The sequence below is a fragment of the Triticum urartu genome, chromosome 6A (assembly GCF_056163025.1).
Source record: "Triticum urartu cultivar PI428250 chromosome 6A, HENAU_Tu73, whole genome shotgun sequence".
Lineage (NCBI taxonomy): Eukaryota > Viridiplantae > Streptophyta > Magnoliopsida > Poales > Poaceae > Triticum > Triticum urartu.
This window is the reverse complement of record NC_141878.1, coordinates 537,198,896-537,224,195: the sequence shown is the minus strand read 5'-3', so window position 1 is coordinate 537,224,195 and position 25,300 is coordinate 537,198,896. Positions and strand designations below refer to the sequence as shown.

Here is a 25,300-nt window from a genome sequence, read left to right as displayed (position 1 = left end):
CCCTGACAAAAGCTTCCCCACCAGATAAATCGAGGAGACTACACAGCGAGCTAGCAATCTTTGCCAGCTTTTCAAATTGCCACGAACAAATCTATCAGATGAAAACAGGGTACCAGAAACAAAGATTTATTACCACAAATTGCCACGACACACTATTGCCACTAACAAATCTATCATATTTTGTACGCGAACCTGTCAGTAAGTAATTTTCAACATTCATTCTTTCTGTCGATCCCTTTTTTCCGATCATTACCACACTGATATGTGTGCACTGGGCAAGACGGCGGACGAACTGATTAGCACGAGAGAAGATGGAGGAGAGGAACAACACATCCCATATGCAAGACCGCGTCTCCCAGGCAACTTTACAGAAAACAGTACCCTGCCCTGCAGAGTAAAAAATAGAGGTACCTCACTGCACACTCTGCGGACAGGCTTCTTTTGCGTCAGAAGTGCACCCCACGAGACCAACGTGGCCAAGGGTATTCGCATGTATCGGCGATGTATGTTCACTTTCCCCATTTCAACGAATTTTAGTGCACGGATCACCTCGTCTGGACCACCGGTTGGATAGCTACGATCAGCTGCCGCTGTGTGCAGGAAGACCGCTCTCCTTACATCATATGCATTTCACGAACAACTTTAGTCCAGTTCTTATAGATCAGTGATGACCCATCCTTAGCTTTCTTGATGTAGAATATATATAAGTAGGACGAGGGAAGTTATTTGGTGTTGCCATAAAAATCTTCGTTGGCCAGCAAATGCTTTGAGATGTACTCAATGTGCTCTCTTGAAAAGCACTGATCAAAGAGAAAATTATACACTGCGTTATCCAAACATTCAATTTGCATAGTAAGATATGAGGTAATACATCAGTTTGTTTTGGCATAAGTTAAGAACTAGTCCCTCTGTAAACAAATATAAGATGCAACAGACGGGGAACCATAATTTCTATTTGGCGGAGGGAGTATCTTCAATGCGTTGTCCAACCATCAGTTTGTTTACAGAGGGAGTATCTTCAATCTGTTTGTGTAGCCACAATTTCTATATTTTTTGCAGGGAACCATAATTTCTATTTTTTTAGGGGAGCCATATTTTCTAGAGAAAAGTATGTTTTGGTCCCTCAAGTCCCACAAAAGTATAGGCTTGGTCTAAAGATTTTCTTTTTTGGTATACATTGGTCCTTCAAGTTTCAAAACCAGATAAATTAGGTTCAAAACCAGATTTTAAGCACATTAACCGGGTTTAACCACGGTGACCCGATTCGGCTGATGAGCAGTAAATTCAACAGCAAAAAACTTTTTCAAAAAAACTGAATTTTTATGGTTTTACTGTTAATCCGTACATAGCATTTCATGCTTCGGCTACTTCATCCATGAGAGGAAAAATATCTAGTGCTACCAAACTTGAGGTGCTACCATGATACAAGCTTCTAGGCCGTTGGATTCTCGGATCGGACGGCTCATAGAGGTTCTGCAACATTTGCAAAAAAGCCTCCTAAAAGTTTAGAAATTGTGCATAGGTCCAGCAGATCCAACCACTCCTAGATGCCATCCATCTGAGAATCCGACGGCTCAGAAGTCCGTATCACGATAGCATCTAAGGCTTGGCAGGAGCAGATATTCTCCCGTCCACGAGATCCATGAAAACTCAATCAAGAAAGAGAAACGGACTGCATTGTTCACACCATAGCCGGAGAAGCAAGTTCTCTCGCCGGTTAAGGCTACTCAGCAGACTCCGTGGACACGTCCGGCCGCGTCCCCATTCTTCCTATTCACCAGTCGGTTGAGCTTGAGTGAGAGCAAAGAAATGTGGCCGGCAGCTGGGATGAGCTGCTGGCGCCAGAAGCTGATTTGAAGCAGAAGGAGACGTAGAGATAGCATGGCGGAGGAGAGGAGAATTCCAATTCGAGCTTCCCGAGCGGAACAGCGGGGAGGCGGAGCACGCACGGCAGGGCCACACCTCACCGGCCTCGCTCACCGATTATGTCAGCCATGATCCTCCGTACTGATCGACGACTTGTTTAATCGCTCTCCGGAAAAGCCCATCCTCATCGCAAAAGAATACTACCACTAAATTCCAGCCGCATGCTCCGGCGATGCCGCGGCGGAAGCGAAAGGCAAGCGCGACTGCGATGGTGGCGCCACTACATTCCGATGCCCCATCCCCCTCGTGCCCCGGCTCCGAGCGGTGCTGCTACCACTACATAGCCACCGACCAGGAGCCGCGCCGCAGCGGGTCAAGAAAGCAGCGGCGATGGAGGCGGACGAGCTCCTGAAGAAGATACGGGCGCTGGAGGAGGGGCAGGCGGAGCTCAAGCGGGAGGTGGGCAGGCTCATGCCGGACCGCCGCGCCGCGGCCCGGCGCCGTGCCCTCCGCGCGCTGCCGCCGCCGCCGCGGCCCTCCTCGTCGTCGCGGCGCGTCGCGGCCCGCGGCAGGCTGCCCGACAGGCACTGCCACTGGATACTGCAGTCGCTGGGGCAGGCCGTGCACATCATCGCCCCCGACGGGAAGCTCCTGTACTGGTGAGGCTCCTCGGTCATATTGTTCACCAAGTGTTTGATGAAATGCTGACCAGGGCTATTCATAGTCTTTTTCCCCCTTTTTTCGCAAAGTGAAAACTTTTTGCAAAAACTGCTGCAAGGTGACAGAACCTGGCAATTTGCCTAGTGCAAAGTGCATTTAGCTCTTTATTTTTTATGGAAATACATAGTGTTCTTGATGCATGTAGTTAGTGTAGATCCCATTCTCTCGACCGGTCAAGTTGGCTAAAGAGGCATATCAGATTCTTTTTGCCATAGGCATTTCTACACACAATTGACTCTGCTTGGTTCTCTGAACACATGTCTTACCAAACTCTATGTTGTTTTTGTTCTGTGATCTAGGAACCGGTATGCTGAGCATATGTATGGCTATACTGCAGCAGAGGCAGTTGGTCGGAATGCCGTTGAATTAATTGTTCATCCGACTGACTTCGATTCAGCAAAAATCGTCATCCAGAATATATTTATGGGCAAGTGTTGGAGAGGGAAGTTTCCTGTTAAGAACAAAGCAGGAGAGAGGTTTTTCATTTCTGTCCACAACACCCCTTTGTACGATGACGATGGTAGTTTGGTGGGCCTTATCTGTCTCTCGCTTGATGTACGGGCATTAGAGGAGATATTTAGTCCCTCGGACTCAGCGGAATCCTATCCAAGTACAGCAAAGCACCGGTTTCATGCTAACAACCGGCCTACAAGTGGTTCAGTAAACAAAGGTTCTGTTCACTCCCAGCAACCTCCTCAATCTGGTGTCACCTCCAAGATAGTAACTTTGGTAAGTTGCATCGCTGTTTAATTTCAAATGGGGACTTACTCTTCTGGTACTTATTCTTCATTTATTTCTTAGTGTATTATTTTCTTGTTGGAATAACAATGCAGGCTACCAGCGTTACAAGTAGAGTTCATTCTCGGATAAGGACAGGTCAGAATAGCGACAAACAGTATGGTGGTGACTGTGAGGACCAGTATTCTCAACTTGATCTCCAGGCCGAGGTGGCATCAAGTGGAGAGAACACCCCAAGTGGGGATGTAATGCATGGTGCCTTTGTGGCCCAAGAGAAATCCCGTGGCAAGTCGAGCAAAACAAGTAGTGATGATCCAGGAGAAGGAAAAGTAGGGTCCTACAAGATTTTCCGTTCGAAGGTTGAGGCATTATTGGCAAAGAAGGGCATATCATGGCCTTGGAAAGGGCATGCAAATGATGGGGGTTCTGGAAAGAATAACGTGAACTCAACACAGTTGCAGGATAAGCAGGAGAATGACCAGAGTCAGCAGAGAGTTCCAGTTCTAGAGCCTATCATAATTCCAGACTGCCAAAACAGCGAAGACACTTGGGCTACGAAATATGAGGTCTCAGGTTCCTGGTGGGATTTCAACAAGAATTACACGAGTAGCATGAGCAGCAGTGGGAGTACTGATAGCAGCGGTATCGAGAGAGTAGACTATGAAGCAGACTGCCTAGATTATGAGATTCTCTGGGAAGACCTAGTAATTGGAGAACAAGTAGGTCAAGGTATTACTTCTCCCTTTGCAATTACTCCATTTGTAGGAACTCAGATCTCTTGTTAACATGCACTCCAAAAAATTTAGGAGTAGCCATAGCCATAGCTTGTAATTGTAAGAACTACTTAGGCTGTTTGTTCTTTGTCAGTAATTCCTCACTATGCATGCATCTTAATAGCTCACAAGCGTAGTAAAAATCAGTTCTTTTCAGTAAAATTCCTCGCTCTCCATGCTTCTTAATAAAATCTTGTGTATTATCCTCTTATCTTTGGCATAGTCCAAATCGGTTCTGTTTCTTCTAATCTTCAGGAGTCATAACAGTTCAGTCAATTTCATGATTTTACTATAGTCCTGGTGGCGTGGATGTCTATTCTGAGATTCTAAGTTGCAAGTGTTACATTTCCACAACAGTGATGGCAATGTTTGTTCGTAAGGTTATGCATGTACTGTACTTGTTTACTGCTGAAAGTCCATGTAGATAATCACACAGAATTGTCACTAATATCCCGATTCTTAGACTGCTGTATGCAATCTGGTATTGTCCTCCTTTTTAACAAACGTACTCATTTTTGTTATTTTCATATTTGGTGCATACAGGTTGTTGCGGAACAGTGTATCATGCTTTGTGGTATGGCTCGGTATGTCATTTCTGTCACATGATTATGAATGGAGCTTTACATCTTAACAATAAATCTTAAACCCTCAGTATCTATCAATGTTCCTGTAGGACGTGGCAGCTAAAGTATTCTCCAAGCAGGAATATTCAGAAGAAATGATCAATACCTTCAGACAAGAGGTGGACATCTATATCTACATACAATTTCTGTTGACCTTCAATTGCTCATGAATTTGGCTATAATGGCAATGAAAGCACGCGATATCTACTGTATTATTGAGACAGATACTCCATTATTGAAATAATTACCCATTTTCACTATTCTATGTTAATTTAACTATGTGGATAAATATGAAAAAATGATATGGCATTGACAAATTAATCTTCACTTTTGTTGATTTTGTGGGTCAATGAGCACTACATTGATAACTTTCTAAATCATGTTCTGTGATTCCTTTTCCATAGTTTGTGGCCATGACCATATTTGTATCCTTCAAATGTGTAGGTATCATTGATGAAGAAGCTACGACATCCCAATATAATACTTTTCATGGGTGCAGTTGCTTCGCAGGAACGACTTTGTATTGTTACTGAATTTCTGCCACGGTATGCTGTATATCTTCCTACATGTTTTTTTATCGGTACTAGTAAAAACACTTCAAAGGATTGATGGGTGGCTCAACTGGTTCTGTAAGCAACCAACCATGTTTTATACTTGCCTCTTGTTGAAGAAGTTGGGAGTGCTAATACCCTGGTTCTTTTCGTTTGATACTAAAAAGTAAAAACACCTCTGACATACCATGCATTGATTTTGTACTAGGTAGAGTTGTTTTACTTGTTCTGTATAACACTTGACTGAGTCCCATAATGCAGCGGGAGTTTGTTTCGGTTGCTTCAGAGTAACATTGGCAAGCTGGATCCAAGACGGAGAGTTAACATGGCTATTGACATTGTGAGTGCATTTTCTCTTAACAGCTGGTTAAGGATTCAGGAAATTTCAAGCCAAATAAACTACATGGAACTTTTGAGAAATGAGCATGTTGTAGCAGAAGACCTGATAAATATTCTTCAATTGAAGATGTCAAGTATTGTTTTGAATAGATACAGAATTTACCTTTGCAAACTGCCCAAAAGCGAAGTTGAACTGCATGTCAGCTAAGCCATATCTGTAGCTGCAGTGTATGGAAGAATGAAACAAGAAAATAGGTGATATCATGTACTTGCCATCTAACATGGTATCTTGTGCTATATAACATATTATGTTTCTACGATCATAACTGAAGATTATATCGCCAAAATTCAATGTTGATTCATGTGATTATGATGTGCAACATGCCGACATTGTTACCTAAACCCTCCAACATGCGTGTTCATGTTTGGGCTTAACTTGTGGAGATAGAAGTTACTTGATATTTTCTTTGCCAAGTACTTATTTTTCCATGTGAATTCTTAGAAGAATAATTTAATATTGTTGCAGGCAAGGGGCATGAATTATCTTCACAGTTCCATCCCAACTGTTGTGCACCGTGATTTGAAATCACCAAACCTGTTGGTTGATAAGAATTGGACTGTAAAGGTAATTATGAAACTTTATTCTCCATGCTTTATGTTGCCTCTTCTCACTTGGTTCTATTAGGTTGCAGACTTTGGTCTTTCACGTCTGAAACACGAAACATTTCTGTCAACAAAAACTGGAAAGGGAACAGTAAGTACAAGCAAACTTAACCTTTTGACATGGACTCTCCAGACTGACAGGATTGTCATAAACTTTAATCTAAGTACCTGATAACTTGGTTTCCACATCCAGCCGCAGTGGATGGCTCCGGAGGTGCTACGGAGTGAACCTTCAAATGAAAAGTAAGCTCAATCTGGAGATTCTTGAACAACAGATGTTCTTGTTACCTACGGATGTTTACTGATTTCTTCCTTTTTTATTAAGTATAGGTCTGATGTATTCAGCTATGGAGTGGTCCTGTGGGAGCTTGCTACTCAGATGATCCCCTGGGATACTCTCAATACAATGCAGGTACATGGGGATGACTTTTCTACATACACTCCATTTTTGTGGTTTCTTAGAGCCAAAAAAAGATTCTTGGAAAATACTAGTAGCTTACTGGTGAATGGTGAATCTTTTCCAAGTGTAATCACCGTCATTGCAGTTTAAGAAAGCCTAGTTTCTTTTTTGCTTCTTCTTTTTGACGTAACAGCACAAGCATTGCCATTAATGCCAAATCCCTAACGGTGGCCCCCTGTGTTGCAGGTCATCGGAGCCGTGGGTTTCATGGATCACAGACTGGAAATACCAAGCGACGTGGATCCTCAGTGGGCATCGATGATTGAGAGCTGTTGGGAAAGGTATATATACATCACCATTTTGCAGGCTAGTGAAGGAGTACCAAATAGCCGATTTCCGATCCCACTAAATCAACTATCCCCTCTGTGCAGTGAACCGCAACGCCGCCCTTCGTTCCAAGAACTTCTCGAGAGGCTCCAGGGGCTGCAGAAGCAGTACACGGTTCAGGCGCAGACGGAGCGGAAAGCGGCTGGGAAAGGTGCTCGAAAGACAAGCGTCAAAGATGATGGCTGAGGTAGCTTAATGTTCTGATGGAGGATTATGGAGCTGCCATCTTGGGGAACAGTTTTCCATGATACTTCTAAAGAGGACTACCAGTACCAGAGAGGTGGTACATGGCTTCTCAAGTTGCAACCTTGATGCTTTGGAGTGCTGTTTGCCTCTAGAGGACACTGGTGGCATGACATGAGACTGCCAGTCGTTTCAAGGTTAGTCCGGATTTTCACAACCTGGGCACATCTGACCATGATACGTGTTTAGATACGATTGGTCTAACAGCTAGTTGTGCCTGTACCGCCGAAATGTGTCATGGCATAAACAACACTTTCCACATCGGACATGGCTTTTCAATTACTTTTAATTTTAATTTTCCATTTTACGTTTACTTTTTATTTTCGTGATTTATAGTATTTTTAATTTTATTTTAATGTTTTCATTTTCTTGTTACTTGTGGTTTATTTTTATTTTTTTCATTTGAAAAATACACATACCCTTTCTACAAAATTATGAATATTATTTAGGTTCACATGAACATTTAAAAAATGCACACTTTTTATTACATAAACGGTTCTGAAATACATGATAACCAATTTTAATACATGATAAGTATTTTTAATTACTTTATGAATTGGTTTTAAGCACGAGATGAACATTTTCTAAATACACGATGAATGATTATTTAATGCGTGATGGATATATCTTCTTAATGCATAATGAAGTATTTTGGAAAAATCAATTGATTTTTAATACACATCATACATTTTTTAAATAAATGAAGAACATTTTATTAATACACAATGAAATAATTTGGAAAGCATGTCAACCTTTTTTAATACGTAACAAACATTTTCCAATACGTGATGAACATTTTTTATTCACATGAACCTTTGGGAAAATACAAGGAATAGTTTTAATAGGCAATACACTTTTTTAATATGTGATGAACATGGTTTTAATTTACAATGGACCTTTTCATAGTACACGAAAAACTTCTCAATACAGGATGAACCTTTTTTAAGTACTTTGTACATTTTATTAGTACGTGATGGTTTTTTAATGCATGATGAATTTTTCTTTAAAATGTTCGTCTTTTCTATAAACATTAATGTATTTTAAGAAAGTTTTCACACGTTTTACAGGAAATGATCGTGTATTCATTTAAAAACTATATAAATATTGAAAAAAAAGAAATGAAAAAAATGGAATACAGAAAATAAAATTAGAAAGAAAAAAGGAAAAGAAACCCATAAAAAGAAATGGAAAAGGAAATATAAAATGTTAGGAAAAAGCCAAAACAAACCAAGGCTTGCGAGACCCAATGAAAACTGCAGGAGCCACCCAAACACAAATCGCGCGTAAACCACCAAACCTTCTTACTGGGCTACGACCCTGTTTGGTGCATGGGCGGGATATAGCATATGCGGCTAAACTATGGACTACACCTATAAAAACGGCTAAATTATGGACTAAATTTATAGAAGAAACGTACGTAACATAATTATAAGATGACAAGATCATGTTGGAGCGGAAGGAGGCCAACCTTAATACTCAGAGGATTATTGAGGAGTTAGTGGAGGGAGGAACCTATAGGATGGGTCAGTAAGGGCGTGTTTGAATGCCTGCACGCTCCCTATGTACCCTAAAAATAAAATCAGTTGCTTGGTTACCCACGCATTTGGATGGGCTTGCATGGCACAAAGCTCAAAGCGGCCTTGAGTCTGACTCATGAGGAACGGTTGACTTGTTAGATTACATGGCAATTCAAGTTCTCACTTGTCTACAATCAGCACTCAGTTACTTAGCTACATATGTGATATGAAAGCATACACAACTGATGTGATGAAACACATCAGTACAACAAATTGCATCACATTCCTCTTCTTCTGCACTTGTAAATCGACGGTCTTCTCTAGCAGTAGTTCATGGCTTGAACTGGCCGGGGTTACCATCGGCTTGAAAGCATACATGGGATTGATGTTGAAGAAGAAGACCCACAGGAATGGCTTGAACTGGCCGAGGTTGCCACCGGCTTGAACTTGCTCCAAAATTTATCATCACCGTCACTTGTTCATGGGTCAAGGGTGTAGCCTAGCCAGCCATCGCCCCGCCTAGGTCGCCACCACGGCCGTAGCACACCTCGGTGCCCAGCCGCCGCCGCCCAGGATTGACCTTGGTCAATGTCGCAACCCTCATGCCCTGTCAGCCACCGCCGCAGCGGTCGTGCTCAGGTAGCAATTGTCGCGCCTCAATCACCAGCAGGCCATGTCGCCACCGTCGCCGATTCCGGATTCGTCGGTGAGAAAGGGGTTCGAGAAATGAGAGAGAGAGAGAGAGAGACGACATGGTGTCCTTAGCCACTTAATTGACGTGATAGTCAAAATCAGGCCACTTGGCCGTTTTAGTCAAAACAGGGTCCATGACATAGTAAAACCACCTTAAGGCTTTGTACAATAGGAGGTGCTTAGGGGATGCTTAGTAAAATAACCCAAGTTCTTCTTAAACATCGGTGCTTTAAGCGTCTGTCCTATAGAAATAAGCACCGGTGCTTAGAAAAAAACTGATTTATTTCTCTAAGCACCTATCCCAAGCATCTTGCATTGTACATGGCCTAAGTGTTACAAGGGACGAAAAAAAATCCGGTTTAATTACTTTTTTTAGCATCAGTTTAATTAGTTGAGTGGCCGAGTTTTGAAGCTGAGAAATAATTTTTAAACTTTAGCAAGAGTTGAAGACGAAAAATATACTTATCCCTTTCCTCTGCTAGGCTAAGGCTCCGTATGGCTCGCAGAGAACACAAAAATGCTGCAACGAGAGAGGACTGAGCGTAGGAACTTTTGCCCGTCACGGACAGCCCAGGTGTGCCGGAGATTTCCTTGAAGTCTCCAGCGACGGCGCCATCGGTCTCGCCTCGCGCACGCATGGCGCACCTACACGCACGGCTGCACGCCTGCACCCCATGCCAATGCCAGACTGATTCGCCCATGCAGATGCACAGGACTAGGTACCCAGCCGCCAAACGCTCCCCAACACCCGCGCTCGTCTCTTCAACTCGATCACTCCTCCCTGCCTAACACTAACTGATCACCGATCTCCAAAATAGATGACTCAACTTTATACTAACTTTAATACGAAGTTGGGTCATCTATTTTGGAACGGAGGGAGTACGTCCGATGCATGTGTTGGCGGCGGTCATGGGCGGCGCCGCCGCGGCCATCTGTTGCGTGGCGATGGCGGCATACCTGTACGTCCACAAGAGGAACAAGAAGAAGAGGAAGGGGGAACTCAACAACGCCGAGTGGCTGCCGGAGTACCGCTCTCCCGCCCCCCGCGGCGGCGGCAGGTCGTTCTCGCTGGCCGAGATCAAGGCGGCGACCCAGAACTTCAGCGAGGCGCAGGTGGTCGGCGCGGGCAGGCAGGGGAAGGTGTTCCGCGGCGTCGTGGACGGCGGCACCGCGGTGGCCATCAAACTGGCCGGCCCGTCGCCGGGCCGGAGCGCGCGCGAGCTCCGGGCGGAGATCGAGGCGCTGTCCGACCTGCGGCACCGGCACCTCGTCCCGCTCCTCGGCTTCTGCTCGGACAGGGAGGAGACCATCCTCGTGTACCGGTACATGCCGCGGGGCACGCTGCAGGAGCACCTGCGCGCCGAGCCGGCGATGCCGTGGTGGCGCCGCCTCGACGCGTGCATGGGCGCCGCGCGGGGCCTGCACTGCCTGCACGCCGGCGGCGTCGTCCACGGCGACGTCAAGGCCACCACCGTCCTCCTCGACGAGAACTGAGTCGCCAAGCTCTCGGACTTCGGCCTCTCCAACTCCAAGGACGCCACGATGAAGTCCGACGTCTGCTCCTTCGGCGTCGTGCTCTTCGAGGCGCTCATGGCGCGGCGCCCGGAGATGCTGACTGGGGACCAGGCCGTCGGCCTCGCCGAGCACGCGCTGGCATGCCACCAGAGCGGCACCCTGTCGGACGCCGTCGACGCGGCGATCAAGGACCAGGTCGCGCCGGAATGCCTTGAGAAGTTCGCTGAGACCGCCGTGGAGTGTCTCGCGCACCAAGGCACGGAGCGGCCGGCCATGGGCGACGTGCTATGGAACCTAGAGTTGTCGATGCAGCTGCAGCTGATTAATCCCAATAAGACGTAACAACGAGCCATATTGGTGTACAGCAAAATCAAATTATTTTCCCACTAGCAGTAGCAGCACAGCCAGGTGCGCCCGCCATAGTTCATGCCCTAGAAGAGCTCTCAGATGAAAATGTAAATCATTGCAAATTGCAATGCGATGGTTCGGGTTTTTGAGTTAAAAGATGATGGATATGAAAGAGAAAAAAAAGATGTAGCAGCACAACATATGAACTTATTTGAGCAATGCCATGAACTTTGTCAGCTCTAACTTATTTGAGCCACTTGAACTTGTCATAAAACAATCTGTCGGGTGTAATAACCATCCGGACAACAGCTACAAGCTCTGGATACCAAATGCATATCTACATTGGTAACCTTGGTCTTTGAGGAGATCTCGTCAGCAGGAACTGCTCAACACATGATGCAAAGCAAAGTGATCCTGAAGATATAAATCATATGCCACCCGTTTACGTTGCCATGAGCATGGGATTTCGTGGTGAGTCTTACGGGCACTTTTCTGATCTTGTGATGCTTGGTCTTCAGTGTGTCTCGACGGAGAAAGAAACCTACGGGTGCCAATGTCTGAGGAAATTTTGCGCGGAAGCAGGGCATAAAGTGTTTATCTATGCAAGAATAGGTCATTGAACCCGATAAGGCCCCTGAGAGAGAAAATGGGCAAATAGTGGAAGAGGACGTTTTGGCTCCCGGAAGCATTTCTGAAATTATTTATTTTGATGTTTTTGTTAGTGTCGCAAGCATGCTTGACAATTTTCATACGAAACAGAGCAATGGTGTTTCGTCAATGAAAAAACAAATTTGGGGTAACATTTGGTGTTCAAATTAATTTATTTTTTGCATAGGCCAAAATGTTTAACCTTTTTTGCCTAAAACTTTGAAGGTAGCATTTGGATGTTAATACATAAAAATGTTGTTGAGATTTCTTTTGACATTACAAAATTCATTTTTCACGCATGAGGCAAATTGGATTTCCAGAAAAGAGTATCCTTTTGTTCTCCCCAAAAGAAGGCGATCAACTGTGAGAATGAAGGGAGAAACTCACTAGACGAAGCAGTGCTCCATTCGATTTCTATGTTGTCAGCGTGTGTTGAGGGGATAAGTTCTTCCATGCTTCTGGTGCGAAAGCAGAGGCCCTTTTCGATTTCTGTATCAACAGCGTGTCATGAGAGGATGTCATGCACGGAAATTTTATAGCTTTCGTGTGTGAACTCGCAACCCCATGTTCATATGTGACTGGCAAAGTGACAATGCACTTTTACATGAAAAAAAATAGCACAGGAGCTTGGTGATCAACTCGCTGATAACACAGAAAACCAACTGGTAGAGTGGAAAAGTGGGAGGTGGCCGTGAGCTGAATCATCATTGGATTTAGTTCATCTACACCACGTCCCTTGGCCCCTGCACCTCAACAAGCCTTCCTCAAAGGAGCCCCTTTTGCTTTCATCAAATCGTCTAATCTAAGTTTTACATCATATACACCAAGGAAAACAAAACAGTGTCGTGGCAAATGAAAGAATCGGTATATGAGGGTTCGTCAGTGCAAATCTCCCAGTCTCTGAACGAGCTGCTCATGCGCTGGTGACACCCGACATCCAGGGCACAACAACGGGGGCTCTCGGATGAGAATCTCTGTAAGACTCGGAATACTTGTCTTTGAAGTTCAGTTTAGGCTGGTCAGCCTGCAAAGCATCGCAAGATAATTAGCCCGTGTGAAGAAGAAGAATCAACAACTCATGTCATCTTAACAGAAAATAAAAGTTAACAATGTGGAGTACATCACTTTAGATCTAAATGAATGATTTGACTATAGAACAAAGCCTTGTGTGTAGGTCAACATTGGCAAAAAAAATACACCGGTAGTGCATATCGCAAGAGTATTTGCCTGGCCATGTAGCAAGAGCAGCAAGGCGAACCATACTCCAAACAATCAGATGGTCACAAACCAGACTTGTGCAAGCAACAGCAAGAAATTACAACCAGTATAACATGAGAGGACAAATGGCTGTTACCAGAACTGAAGTTTCAACAGCTTGTGCATTGACAGTTGGTAAACATAAAGCAATCAGTATCAGCAACATGTAAAACGAGGAAAGGTGCAACCATACACCAGCACCATTTATGGCATGACATGTTTTGCTGTATATAGATTTATATTCTTTATATTTAGCCCATTAAGAATGTACCACAAACTTGTCCAATGCATCATCCTAAATCATTACTGAGACTAGTTAAAAAGTTCAACACAACAAAGGGAGCTTGGCTAAAAATAAAATAAAACGCACTTGAAAGTGTACAGGCTTCAGTCAGCTGCAGGAGCAGAGTTGACTACAATCTCAAGAATTATAGCGGATAACTAATGTTGCTGTTTAAACCATTAGAACAGGATTGTTGCATCACATGTAGAATAGTAACCCGTGTATAAGCATGATCCATATTTTGTTTTTGTTATTCAAATCACTAACGATCATTCATAAACACTGGTTTCCCTCCCCATTCCCGTACAGTAAGGACACACGTACACACATGACCTATGTTTTGTTTCCGCTATTAAAATGACTGACGACCATTCATAAACACCATTTTCTCCCCTAATTCTATAATAAAGTGCTCCTAACTAAACAGTAAACTGTACCATTTCACATATACAATATTCATTAAAATATCAGATGCAGGTCCATGAAGCAGGAAGAATCAGACAATTCTAACACCGCTCCGAACAAGATATGGTTAAAAATGCACATATAGGGCAATCGATTCAATGGTTAGACACAGACTCGCAAAAAGGCAGGCGTACCTGTTTCAACCAGCACTCCTGATGTTTATGCTCATATTTATCTGGTGAATAGCAACCAAACTCTGAAGGGCAATATACCCATATATTGCACTTTAATTCACCCAGCTTGGCATTCCTAGCCTGGTCTAGACATGCTTGACAACAATCAGCAGCAGATTCTTTGTGGTGCGTTAAGCCCCATCTCACAGCAGCGCCACCATAATCGGCATGTAGCTCAGTGTTGCATTGTGGATGCAAAGGTGGACCAGCTATTATTTCTTCTTCTGCAACAATTTATTTGAGACTCAATCTCTTTGAGAAATACGAAAGCTATTCTGTAACTATAATTCTAGCACAATGGGTCAGACTTTGGCACCACGGATGCATGGAGCTTCATGAAACATAATAAACATAGGCAATGGTAGAGAAGCAACCTTCTGGTTCATTCTCAGGTTTGTCATCATGCTCGGTGTGTGGGATTTCTGGTGAAATCCAAAGACCAATATCCTCCAACAGCGCATGCCAGTTGAACTCCAGGGCTCGCTTTAACAATCCTGTAGATAAGGGTGAAACCAAACTATTACAGTTGAGAATTGTGAAACAGAAGAAAAACAAAAACCTTTAGAAGCGCCCAATATGTACCAAATTATTATGAAGGAATTTGAACACATAGAAGTGAGTATATATTGTTTAACAGTAAAACTCACATGTACCAAATTATTATGAAGGAATCTGAACACATAGAAGTGAGTATATATTGTTTAACAGTAAAGCTCACATACGTGCTTCCTCACTGGAGAGGCCCAAATTTGATGAATTCTGAGTAGATGCACTTTTTGCTTCTTTTAGAGTCTCAACACGCCATGATTCCAGAGCTTCTGTCATATGTTTGGGAATAGAAACATAAGCACTTCAATTTATCACTAATCAAGACAACAAATAATCCATGAACTGTATCTCTAACCGATGTAAAATAAATCCAGATTTTATATGCCGCAAAAGCAAGTAACAAACAGTAAAAACATGAATTCACTTTTAGTGTTAATTTATAACGTTGCACAGAACATAAATGGAACAAAATAATGGCAACTCCAGATAGCTGATACCATCAAGGAGACAGACACACACAAATAGAATATACCCTTTTTTCTCCCAAACAGGTCAACCAATATGCAGCACTTGCTCATCAAATTATCACAGCTGGCATCAGTGCTAGGTTGATACACCAATTGGCCAGTCACACACACATAAGTAAAATATATGACAAGTCGACTAAAAAGAGGGAATCGTCTCATGTGGTTGTCATATGTTCAGTTGTTTCAGTCACGAGGGTTGCTTTTCCTGATCATGGATAGAATGTCTCAAACTTGTACTCCCTCAGTTCCTAAATACAAGTCTTTGTAGAGATTCCACTATGGGCTACATACAGAGCAAAATGAGTGAATCTACACTCTAAAATGCATCTATATACATCCGTATGTGGTCCATAGCGAAATCTCTACAAAGACTTATATTTAGGAACGGAGGGAGTAGTATTCAAATCCTGCAACATTACGCCTATCTAAGACTATAACAGTGAAAAAAAATCTACTACAGAAGTTCACGCTTGCAAGAAAGCACTTAGCAATGCAACAAATATCTGACAAACTAGTCGAAATAAATAGTACTATTAGATATCCTCCAGACAAGCTATTCAGCCCTCTCTGGACTGAACACGTCAAACGGCATGCTGGCAGAAAATAGCCGGTGTGTGTCAGGCTGTCGACCAATAACAAGACAAGATAAACATACAAGTCCAAGTTATGCACACATATATGGAATATTACAGTTCAAATTACTGGAGGAAAGCAGGAGCTCACTTCATTCTACACAAAACAGTAGCAGTACACTACAATTACTAATTCGAAACTAGATATGCAGATATACCTCGTTGCTGGATGGCACTGCCGTTATCCCCTAGGCCGTTCAGCCGCCCCACAAGCTCATACGATACCCTCAGCTTCAGCTCGAGAGGCAGCTCCTTCCGCCTCTTCTCCTCCCGTGCGAAAACCTTGCGCAGCTTCTTCACCTTTGGCACCCAAAATACTCGGGGATTAGATCGTAAAGCCATAATAACAAGTTTTACTAATCAACTAGACAAAACCATCGAATTCTGCAATTCAAGAGCGGTACCGCCTGGACGAGCTCGACGGGCTCGGCCTCGCGGCGAATCCGGATCGACTCCTCCACCCTCCTAATCTGCTCCTCCGTGTACTGCACCACCTCAACCCCTAACAAAACAAATCGAAAAAATAGCACAGAGTCAGATCGCGGATACTGCCAGAGTCGTCGCGGGCACGACGAGGGGGCGGGAGACTGGGCGCCCTCACGTTTGGGCGCGGGGGCGAAGGAGGTGAGGGAGCGGAGCACGAGCAGCGCGGCGACGAGGTTGGCGAGGCAGACGGCCACGGTGATGCGCCGGTACGAGAACCACCCCGCCGCAGTCGCGCGGCCGCCGAACGACGCCGCCCGCGCTATGCCCCTCGCCATGCCGCCGCCGTCTCCGCTGCCGCCATCCCTACCGCCGACGGCGCGGCATTGCGCTCCGCCGCCGCCGCCCCCGATTCGCGAGCTCCCCGCCTGCTCGATCTCGCCCGCGGCCGCAGGAGCGCGCGCCGCGCGGGCCGCCACGCCGCGCTACAGCCCCGAGCCCCGGCGCTCGGGTGCTACAGCGCTGGAAGCTTCTGGAATCCCGGCCGGGCAGGAGCCTCTCTCCGCGTTCGCTTGGGCCTTCACGTTGCCGCAAATGGAAGTTGGGGAGCAACTTGAGGGGGGGTTGGGGGTGGAGAGATGGCATGGATAGTGGAGGCGTGAAGGTGGTAGTGCGGGATTTTCCTCCTCTCTGGCGCGCGGGCCCCGGCACGTGACAGCGCCGCTGGGCCCAGTTCGCAGTGACAGAACTGCCGACAACGCGTAGGCTAGGGTAAAAAAGTCGAGCGGTTGTGGCAGATTTGTTGTGTGGTCGGTGAGATTACAGCGGATCGATGGGGCTACGTGGAGGATTGCCATTGGGCGCCGTAATTCTTCCAGCTTTTAGCAGAACACGCATAATATGGCAAGAATGCCAGAATGGTTTGCTCTGATTGCAAGCAACTCTGATTCTAATCACAGACAGAATAGAGCAATTACAGACAGAACAGAGCAGAACAAATAGCAAAACAGTTGCTATAAATACATATTTGTCCTTTTTTTTACGCCACGTATGTATAATGTGATGAAATTTTGCACATACATAGTACACATGTGTATGTATGTCTGTAAAAAAAATCAAAAAAATTCAGTGTAGAAAATGATGTTTCGAAACCGAGCTCCATGGAGCTCAGCCTCCATTGGTCATTAGCGTTAATGTCCGGACCTTCATAGAAATACATAGCACACATCCTCCCATCCCCCCATCCCCCCCTCTTGTTCCGGAGAGCGACAGCAGAAAAGTTTTGATTGATGAAGCAGCATCAGGCTGATAATCAATCGCGGAGAAGTATCAATAAAGCAAAAGCAGATCTTCATTTCTTTCTGCCAACAAATGCGGCAAGACATGGCTTTCATCAGCCCCAGAACCAACCAACTCAATCAGAATCCAGGCAGTCAATCAGAATTCAGGCCTACTCGCAACAACCAAGGGGGCTGATCTGATCTGCAAGCTCACCCTATAATCCCAACAACAATGCAAAACTTTGTATATAATCTATGCATCAACCTACTGACGTATCGAGATAGATAAAAAAGTGTAGTTTTGCACTTGGAGTTTGATTGGACCATGTGTAGTTAGAAAAAAAATGCAGGTACTGTCCCAGCCACCCAGCCTTTCACTCATTGACCTCTTTGTTCTCCGGCTGGGCTTAACACTGTGTCAGTATTTCCACGCCGTCTTCGGTGATCAGTAGCGTGTGCTCAAACTGCGCTGACAGGCTCCCGTCCTCCGTCACCGCGGTCCAGTCGTCGGACCATATGGTAGAGTTTGTGCTCCCTATGGTTAGCATCGGCTCTGAATTGACACACGAATAGGCAGGCGAATCTGTTAGTGTTTCATATATGCTTCTTATGAAGGCTAGTGATCCTTATAAGTTATACGAGTACACTTGACTGAAGCTATGTCTACAAGGAACACAGTTCCGATTTATGAAGTATAATCAAAGCTAATGTGTGCCAATCTTATCTATCTCAATCTAACAAGCATGCAGACTCTTTAATCCCTAGATGATTATTGAAATAAGGAGACACTATGTGCGCAGACTGTAGCGACAGTGGAAAAATGTACCTATGGTAAATGTTTGGTTCAAAATCATGCGGCCCTTTTCATTATTGCCTGTAAATTCAAGAGACGTCAGTCCAGGGCAGCACATATATTCCATATCTATACTGAAGTAGAGCAAATCCAATGGTTTCTCATGTTGAACTCACGGAAATGAAGCACTGCAGGCTCAGCATGGAACACTTTCCCTACCCCATGGCCCACAAATTGTTGAACTACACCATATTTGAATTTGTCTGCATGATCCCTTGAAAGTTTGAAATCTTCAGTAAGGTGGTGCGTTTGAAGAAATGACGACCATATCCAGTAAGCACAAAATATAATAATTACAAGTCTATAGAAGGAATAAAAGTTTGATTTAATTATGTCCAACAAACTCAACCAGCATTCAGTCTACCTCTGTCAGTGTATCACTGTATAGGGTACGGGCACAAAATATCCAAATTCTAAGCCAAGTTCAGTGCAACACAAGCTAACATGGTGAGGAAAGTACGCTTACGCCCAGTTCTTTTGGGCTGCAGCTTGTGCAGAAACAGCTTCTCCAGAGTTGCCCAGAGAAACTGCGGTGGGAATAAGCTCTAGAGGAACCAAAATAGTTTGTTTCAGGACACAATTAATTATCGCTTTTGAAAAACAAGCAACCATTCTTATTCCACTGTAATCGAAGTCCAAGAAAATGGGTACTATCAAGTTATGTGCTAGATGCAAAGGAACCAAACAGCACCAATTTCTAACTTTTGCCGCAAAAGGTTTCTGAAATATAGAATCCTTGGTTACAAAATCAACATACTGCGGAAGAGTAACGAGAAAAGTACAAATGTGCAAGCCTCCCATTTACTTACTGTATGGTTCTACCAATGCGGTTGATCTCCACACCTGGAGCACAGATTGAAATAGCCTTGTCAAGAGATTCTTTTGTTACCTGGTTGGGGAAAAGAACATTCCATAAAACTTTGAACGAAATAATGCATAGCAAAGAACCTTTAGCTTCTCTAATGAAAACTTATGTGATATTATTGCATCTGACTGAAAATAAAGTGACTTAGTATGTTTACATCTCTAAAATGCAAACGAATTATGTCCAGATTGCATTTGTACTTATTCCCCATTGTATAATATACAACTGCTTAAAGAGGACCACCTGTGGAAGTACAAGCATATCGCTAATGCCAGCAAACAGCTGAAGTTCCTGCCTTCATAGACTAATGCATATTTAGAGACAGAGTATATTAGACCAAATATTCTTACGAGAACTGAGATAACCTGAACTAACTTCTTAGCTTCATCATCAACATCACCACAGAGAAATGTAGCAGATGTATCACCATGGTAACCCTGGAGTCAAATATGCATAGACCACAAAAAAGGGAATGGGTCAATTTAGATACCAACTATAGCTTCAGCATTTATAAAAAAAAATCCAAAATACTCCATATATATATAAACAGATGGAATTAAAGTAATATATCAACTGAATCTGCGCCCAACGTAGATTTTGCATTCTCTCATATAGAAAAAGGAATTTTGGGTGTTTATTCACAACAAGCAAGAAACCACTAGAACAAAATATCCTCTAGAAAATGATAAAAAAGGATATCTACCACAAATAAGCACTTCAGTTTCTTTCTTTACTTGTACTTTGTCTGTGAGGGAAGCACAGCGACTAAACAATAGTCAGTTCAGGAGATGTATAGAGGGCTTACATTGAGATAGACAGTCACATCGATGTTGATGATATCGCCATCCTGCCCAAAAAAGGATTAACTGTAAATTGATTGGTATGTATTGAAAGTCATCATCTCCAGATGCTGGATGGCTTACCTCAAGTGGACGAGAATCTGGTATTCCGTGACAGATGCATTCATTCACTGAAGTGCAAACACTCTTCGGAAATCCACAATAACCAAGAGGTGACGGGTATGCACCGTTATCTATTATCATTTGGTGCACCGCTTTATCTATCTCATCAGTTGTGATGCCTGGCTGTAAATAAGAACCGATCAATTTCTGACACTGATCTATGGGCTAAGTTTCAGAAATGCAGTGCTTTATGAGAAGGGACTTCTACTTCCCAAACTACCTAAAAGGTGTCTAAAATGTGTCCTGCACCTTAACCTTTACCAGAGGATCCATTTGCTCGGTGTGCTCTTTTCTCTTAACAAAGTATTGGATGAATGGAATGAGATTTCCATTGTGAATGTAATGTTCCACAACTAAAATAATAATCAGGTACCGATGCCAATAATAACATTACATTTACAAGTGTTCCAGCAAACTTCAAAACTTGTGCGGCAAGCTTTCCAGAAGCTCTCATGCATTCAATCCCTTTTTCATCATGTATTTCAGGTCCATCATTCATCTGAGGTCTTTGACGGGAATTGACATAAGGAGGCCGCTGTATATGACTGGGGACGGTTAGACGAGGAGACACTTTCCCAGGTCGTAGGCGTCTAGGGTTATTTTCCAGTGAGTCATCCCGACTTCTGTGGAAGTCCAAAAAAAAACGTAAATGTGAATCTACATGTATGCTCCATACAACAGTAAATGTATCAGAGATCTACAAACAATGGACACAATTTAAAGGCAGAGGCCAATTCAACAGTATTCTCCACACACTATAAGCCAATTCAACAGTATTCTCCACACACTATAAGTAATATATGTAACAGGCCCAGCATAAAGTATGCCTTGATTTTCACCATACAAACATATATGAGCAGCACAGAGTATACAGTACAGACAGGCACAATCCATATTTCATAAGATCAGTAAACTCAAGGAACTTTGTACCCGTTTATCTAACGATACTTCAAATACTGTTTATCTAACTCTGGTACAAGCATTATCTCACTTCTTTGCATTCTATCTTGTTGAAATGAAAGCATTATCTCACTCCTTAGCATTCTGTCTCCTACTACTGTTGACAACAGTAGTACTCCCTCCGTCCCATAATGTAAGACGTTTTTTGGCACTACTAGTGCCAAAAAAACGTCTTACATTATGGGACGGAGGGAGTAGTTCCCTGTCGGACCTTGTGTTCGAAATGACTTCGTGAACCATGTAGTTCACCCTCTTGAGTTTTTGTTGCAAGGGCACATTATGTGCAACTTTTTATGATGATCAACATGCATGATGCATCTCAAAACATCTCCGTGAGTATGATGATATGACCAATTTTGATGGTTCCATGGATTGGCACAAGCCGCACGACATCCCTGATCGGTACTCACACATACGGAACAGTACATGTAAGGAGGCACCTATGCGGCTATGCGCCAGGTGCCTGAAAAAACTTTGTAAGGAGGCACATATGAACCAGGTGCCTGAAAAAACTTTACTTCCGGTCGAATTTTTAGGTTCCCCCGCCGCCCCAACCCGAACAAGTCAAGGTCTCTTCCTCCGCTCCGTCTCGGCAAGCCCCATCGTCCCACCTCCAACGAGGTCCTGACAAGCCCTCGCCGGCGACCCTGGCTTGAGCGTGGGCACTTTCTAATCTCTCTCCCTCTCAGGGGGGGGCACCCCTGGCCGGCCGCAACGGCCTCCGGCTCGAGCTTGTTGCTGCACTGCTGTCTTTCACCCAAAATCGACTGATCTGATTCTTCTTTTAAGTTGCCTGATGAATAGCAACTGCGTATATGTAAATGTTGTATTGAACCTTCCAAACCTTAACGAAACTAGCAATGCATGGTAGTGGGGAAAAGGGAGCCCCTGGAATCAACAAGCAACAAACATATCTGCCTGTGTGGTCAATGCACCAAGTTGTGGGTTTGCGTAGCCATGTACTGAATAAAGGCAATCAGTAAACTGGCATTTCAGCTTCAGCTTCAGTTTAGAGCGGTTGGTATAAAAGATGGGAAATACATGTGTTCCTCCAAGATAGCCAGAATCAGGCCATCATGTATCACTACAAAGGTGTGTTTATCTTAACCCTACGCATACCAGGTTGCAAATGACCACTCTATCTGCCCAAAAAGAACAGGATCGCAGTCGCAGGCTCGCGGCTAATCTAGTGTTGTCGTCACTATCCAACAGGCAGGGCAGGGAATGGCGACCGGGGAGCTCACCTCCTGTTGAAGAGGGCGTCCACCAGGCTGGAGAGCGTTCTCGTGGCCTGGCACGTCACCCTCGCGTTCCCTGCAAGAGGAGACCCGAGCCATCTTCTCAGCGAATGTTTCCCCCGGAGGAGCTGACGCGGCAAGTGTTTGAGCCGAAGCGCGAACGGGGGAGGGGCGCCTACCTCTGCCTGGGGCGGCGGTGCGGAGGAGCGGCCTGGCGGAGAGCGCGCCGAGGCGCTCGCCGAGGAGGGCGCAGAGGAGGCGCGGCGACGGCGGGCTCGCCATGGGCACTGCGCCGCACGCGCGAGCGGGGATATGGGAGCGGACGAAAGCGAGAGCTGTGGTCGAGACGGATCCGGTCCAGACTTGGATCATAGATCCGGTAAACCGCCGTCTCGCAAATTTTGTTTACCGTAACGAACCGGCCGAATAAATCTCGTAAACATCGCCGGAGTTCTTACTTAATTTGAAACTACTAGTTCACGTCATGTTAAACATCATTAGAGTTGCACAATATAGTTCCGTACATACCACGTCACTTGCTAGATACTTCCACTGCAGTCGGTCTCGATAGTTAAATATACGATTAAACTTGAATCTCGAAAAACGGTGGACGCGTTACATTGTGGACTGAAAGGAGTAGTTCAAACTTAAACTTAAACTAGATTAGATCTAAAATTTAAACATAAACTAGACTAGATGCATCACCGGAGTTTTACTCATCTTCATCCTCGCCATCATCGGAGAGCCGGACTTGTCGTGCCGAGGTGGTGCTCCATGAGGGAGTTGCAGAGCACGTACGCGAGGGCGTACTCCTCTCGAAGCGTCGGCACCCATACCGCCACGACTTCATCCTTGGCAGCGGGCGCCTCCTTCGCCTCGAACCAGGCGTGCTCGGCCGCTCGGTGGCGCTGCAGCGCCGGATCGAAGATGTGGTGGAAACAGTTAAAGTTCGTCCACGCCTGTGCGCCCGCACTGCAGGCCCGCGCGTCGTGGCAGCGCGCCTGCTCCTTTCCTACACTGAAGGTGAAAATGCAACTATCCCTGGGTGGTTTTGGTAATTTCTAACAACATATAGCTCATTGAGCTAATGCTATTTTAAGATAAATATTTCAGTAAAGCTCAATGATTGACATGGCATGGATTAGAAGGTGGACCCCTCAAAATGCTAAGGACAAAACATTGGCTCAAACTCAAAGCACAAGACTCTATATTTTATTTTTAGTCATCCAAGATCACATTGAGTCCATTGGAAAAGCCAATACTATTAAAAGGGGTGAGGTGTTGCTTAATGAGTTACTTGCTCAAAATGCTTAGTGATATGCTTTAAAAACCCTCAACTACTTTCTCATATCCACATATGTCCCAAACCAAAAATCAAACTCGGCCCCAGCGAAATCTTCTATCCGGCGCCACCGAGTTCACTTGACATAGCCACTGCCACAAACCCTAGTTACTTCGGTCTCACCGATAGGGATCTCGGTCTCACCGAGATGGGATTGCAACCTCTCTGTTTCCCTTCGTAACGTTTTGGTCCAATCGAGATGAGCGATCGGTCCCACCGAGATTGTAATGCAAACTCTCTGTTTCCCCTTTGTAACGTTTCGGTCTAGCCGAGATGAGCAAATCGGTCCCACCGAGTTTGCCTGACCAACTCTCTGTTTGTCTATTACCAAATCGGTCCCACCGAGTTTGTGTAATCGGTCTCGGAGATTACGTTATGCCCTAACCCTAATGGAATCGGTCCCACCGAGTTGACATGTCGGTCCCACCGAAAATCCTAACGTTCACATTTTGAACTAAATCGGTCTGACCGAGTTTTATAATTCGGTCCCACCGAGTTTGGTGATTTGTGTGTAACGGTTAGATTTTGTGTGGAGGCTGTATATACCCCTCCACCTGCTCTTTATTCATGGAGAGAGCCATCAGAATATGCCTACACTTCCAATATACATTTTCTGAGAGAGAACCACCTACACTTATGTTGAGGTCAAGATATTCCATTCCAACCACATAAATCTTGATCTTTAGCCTTTCCCAAGTTGTTTTCCACTCAAATCATCTTTCTACCAAATCCAATCCTATATGAGAGAGTTGAGTGTTGGGGAGACGATTATTTGAAGCACACGAGCAAGGAGTTCATCATCAACACACCATCTATTACCGTTTGGAGAGTGGTGTCTCCTAGATTGATTAGGTGTCACTTAGGAGCCTCCGTCAAGATTGTGGAGTTGAACCAAGGAGTTTGTACGGGCAAGGAGATCGCCTACTTCGTGAAGATCTACCCTAGTAAGGCAAGTCCTTCGTGGGCGTTGGCCATGGTGGGATAGACAAGGTTGCTTCATCATGGACCCTTCATGGGTGGAGCCCTCCGTGGACTCGCGCAACCGTTACCCTTCATGGGTTGAAGTCTCCATCAACGTGGATGTACGATAGCACCACCTATCGGAACCACGCCAAAAATCTCCGTGTCTACATTGCGTTTGCTCCCTCCAAACTCCTCCCTTTACCTTCATATGCAATTGTTTTACATTCTGCCGCTATACTCTTAGAATTGCATGTGTAGGTTGATTACTTGAATTGTGCTAAGTTGCTAAAATCTTCCAAGACTTAAAATTGGAAAAAGGCTAGATTTTTATTTGGTCAAGTAGTCTAATCACCCTCCCCCCTCTAGACATACTTTCGATCCTACAAGTGGTATCAAAGCTTTGGTCTCCATTTGCCTTGATTTCCATAGCTTTTGGTGATCATAGCCTTGGTTTCACAACCTAGGAGAGTATGGCGTCTAGTGAGGTAAATTACCATCGTAGAG

The 25,300-nt window shown here is 44.5% G+C and overlaps 3 protein-coding genes and 2 pseudogenes across 6 annotated transcripts; 3 read left to right on the top strand and 2 right to left on the bottom strand.

Moving 5' to 3' along the window:
- The first annotated feature begins 1,656 nt into the window (after positions 1-1,656).
- LOC125514758 (uncharacterized) lies at positions 1,657-7,614 on the top strand. 2 transcript variants are annotated; one of them, XM_048680112.2, is made up of 13 exons: positions 1,660-2,525; positions 2,886-3,315; positions 3,420-4,053; positions 4,641-4,681; positions 4,771-4,839; positions 5,165-5,265; positions 5,533-5,611; positions 6,137-6,235; positions 6,296-6,364; positions 6,467-6,516; positions 6,604-6,685; positions 6,920-7,014; positions 7,105-7,614. In XM_048680112.2, exons 1-13 carry the CDS (start codon positions 2,257-2,259, stop codon positions 7,244-7,246), a joined length of 2,160 nt encoding a protein of 719 aa, XP_048536069.2. In that variant the 5' UTR covers positions 1,660-2,256; the 3' UTR covers positions 7,247-7,614. The 2 variants fall into 2 exon arrangements, 1 of the variants encoding a protein (XP_048536069.2); XR_007286594.2 differs by lacking the exons at positions 6,920-7,014; positions 7,105-7,614 and having other exon boundaries at positions 1,657-2,525; positions 6,303-6,364.
- A 197-nt stretch (positions 7,615-7,811) lies between these two features.
- LOC125512587 (receptor-like protein kinase FERONIA pseudogene) lies at positions 7,812-11,597 on the top strand (annotated as a pseudogene).
- LOC147966126 (receptor-like protein kinase FERONIA pseudogene) lies at positions 11,056-11,370 on the top strand (annotated as a pseudogene).
- Positions 11,598-12,690: 1,093 nt separating the features above from the next.
- LOC125514757 (dimethylallyl, adenosine tRNA methylthiotransferase) lies at positions 12,691-16,970 on the bottom strand. The gene is made up of 7 exons (XM_048680111.2): positions 16,512-16,970; positions 16,315-16,412; positions 16,069-16,210; positions 14,925-15,020; positions 14,577-14,696; positions 14,164-14,426; positions 12,691-13,048 (listed from the first exon to the last, which is right to left on the bottom strand). Exons 1-7 carry the CDS (start codon positions 16,669-16,671, stop codon positions 12,938-12,940), a joined length of 990 nt encoding a protein of 329 aa, XP_048536068.1. The 5' UTR covers positions 16,672-16,970; the 3' UTR covers positions 12,691-12,937.
- Positions 16,971-17,666: 696 nt separating this feature from the next.
- On the bottom strand, positions 17,667-22,871 carry MAP1D (methionine aminopeptidase 1D). Of its 3 annotated transcripts, XM_048680109.2 has the most exons (11): positions 22,671-22,871; positions 22,498-22,567; positions 20,688-20,916; positions 20,255-20,416; positions 20,137-20,178; positions 19,707-19,768; positions 19,575-19,626; positions 19,276-19,355; positions 18,583-18,680; positions 18,440-18,487; positions 17,667-18,166 (listed from the first exon to the last, which is right to left on the bottom strand). In XM_048680109.2, exons 1-11 carry the CDS (start codon positions 22,861-22,863, stop codon positions 18,021-18,023), a joined length of 1,182 nt encoding a protein of 393 aa, XP_048536066.2. In that variant the 5' UTR covers positions 22,864-22,871; the 3' UTR covers positions 17,667-18,020. The 3 variants fall into 3 exon arrangements, with proteins under 3 accessions (XP_048536066.2, XP_087384794.1, XP_048536067.2); XM_087528668.1 differs by lacking the exon at positions 19,575-19,626 and having other exon boundaries at positions 19,682-19,768; XM_048680110.2 differs by lacking the exon at positions 19,575-19,626 and having other exon boundaries at positions 19,697-19,768.
- Between the last annotated feature and the right edge of the window lie 2,429 nt (positions 22,872-25,300).

Bases quoted from the DNA above. Each gene is read 5' to 3' on its own strand.
- LOC125514757 (XM_048680111.2), bottom strand. From the start codon at position 16,671: ATGGCGAGGGGCATAGCGCGGGCGGCGTCGTTCGGCGGCCGCGCGACT. The intron at 16,413-16,511 runs GTGAGGGCGCCC...TTGTTTTGTTAG, and splicing joins CTTCGCCCCCGCGCCCAAAC to GGGTTGAGGTGGTGCAGTAC. The intron at 16,211-16,314 runs GTACCGCTCTTG...TGGGTGCCAAAG, and splicing joins CCGTCGAGCTCGTCCAGGCG to GTGAAGAAGCTGCGCAAGGT.
- MAP1D (XM_048680109.2), bottom strand. From the start codon at position 22,863: ATGATCCAAGTCTGGACCGGATCCGTCTCGACCACAGCTCTCGCTTTC. The intron at 20,417-20,687 runs GTAATGTTATTA...TCTTATTTACAG, and splicing joins TTGCTGGAACACTTGTAAAT to CCAGGCATCACAACTGATGA. The intron at 18,167-18,439 runs GTACATTTTTCC...GTGTCAATTCAG, and splicing joins GAACCAAACATTTACCATAG to AGCCGATGCTAACCATAGGG.
- LOC125514758 (XM_048680112.2), top strand. From the start codon at position 2,257: ATGGAGGCGGACGAGCTCCTGAAGAAGATACGGGCGCTGGAGGAGGGG. The intron at 5,266-5,532 runs GTATGCTGTATA...CCCATAATGCAG, and splicing joins GTTACTGAATTTCTGCCACG to CGGGAGTTTGTTTCGGTTGC. The intron at 7,015-7,104 runs GTATATATACAT...CCCTCTGTGCAG, and splicing joins ATTGAGAGCTGTTGGGAAAG to TGAACCGCAACGCCGCCCTT.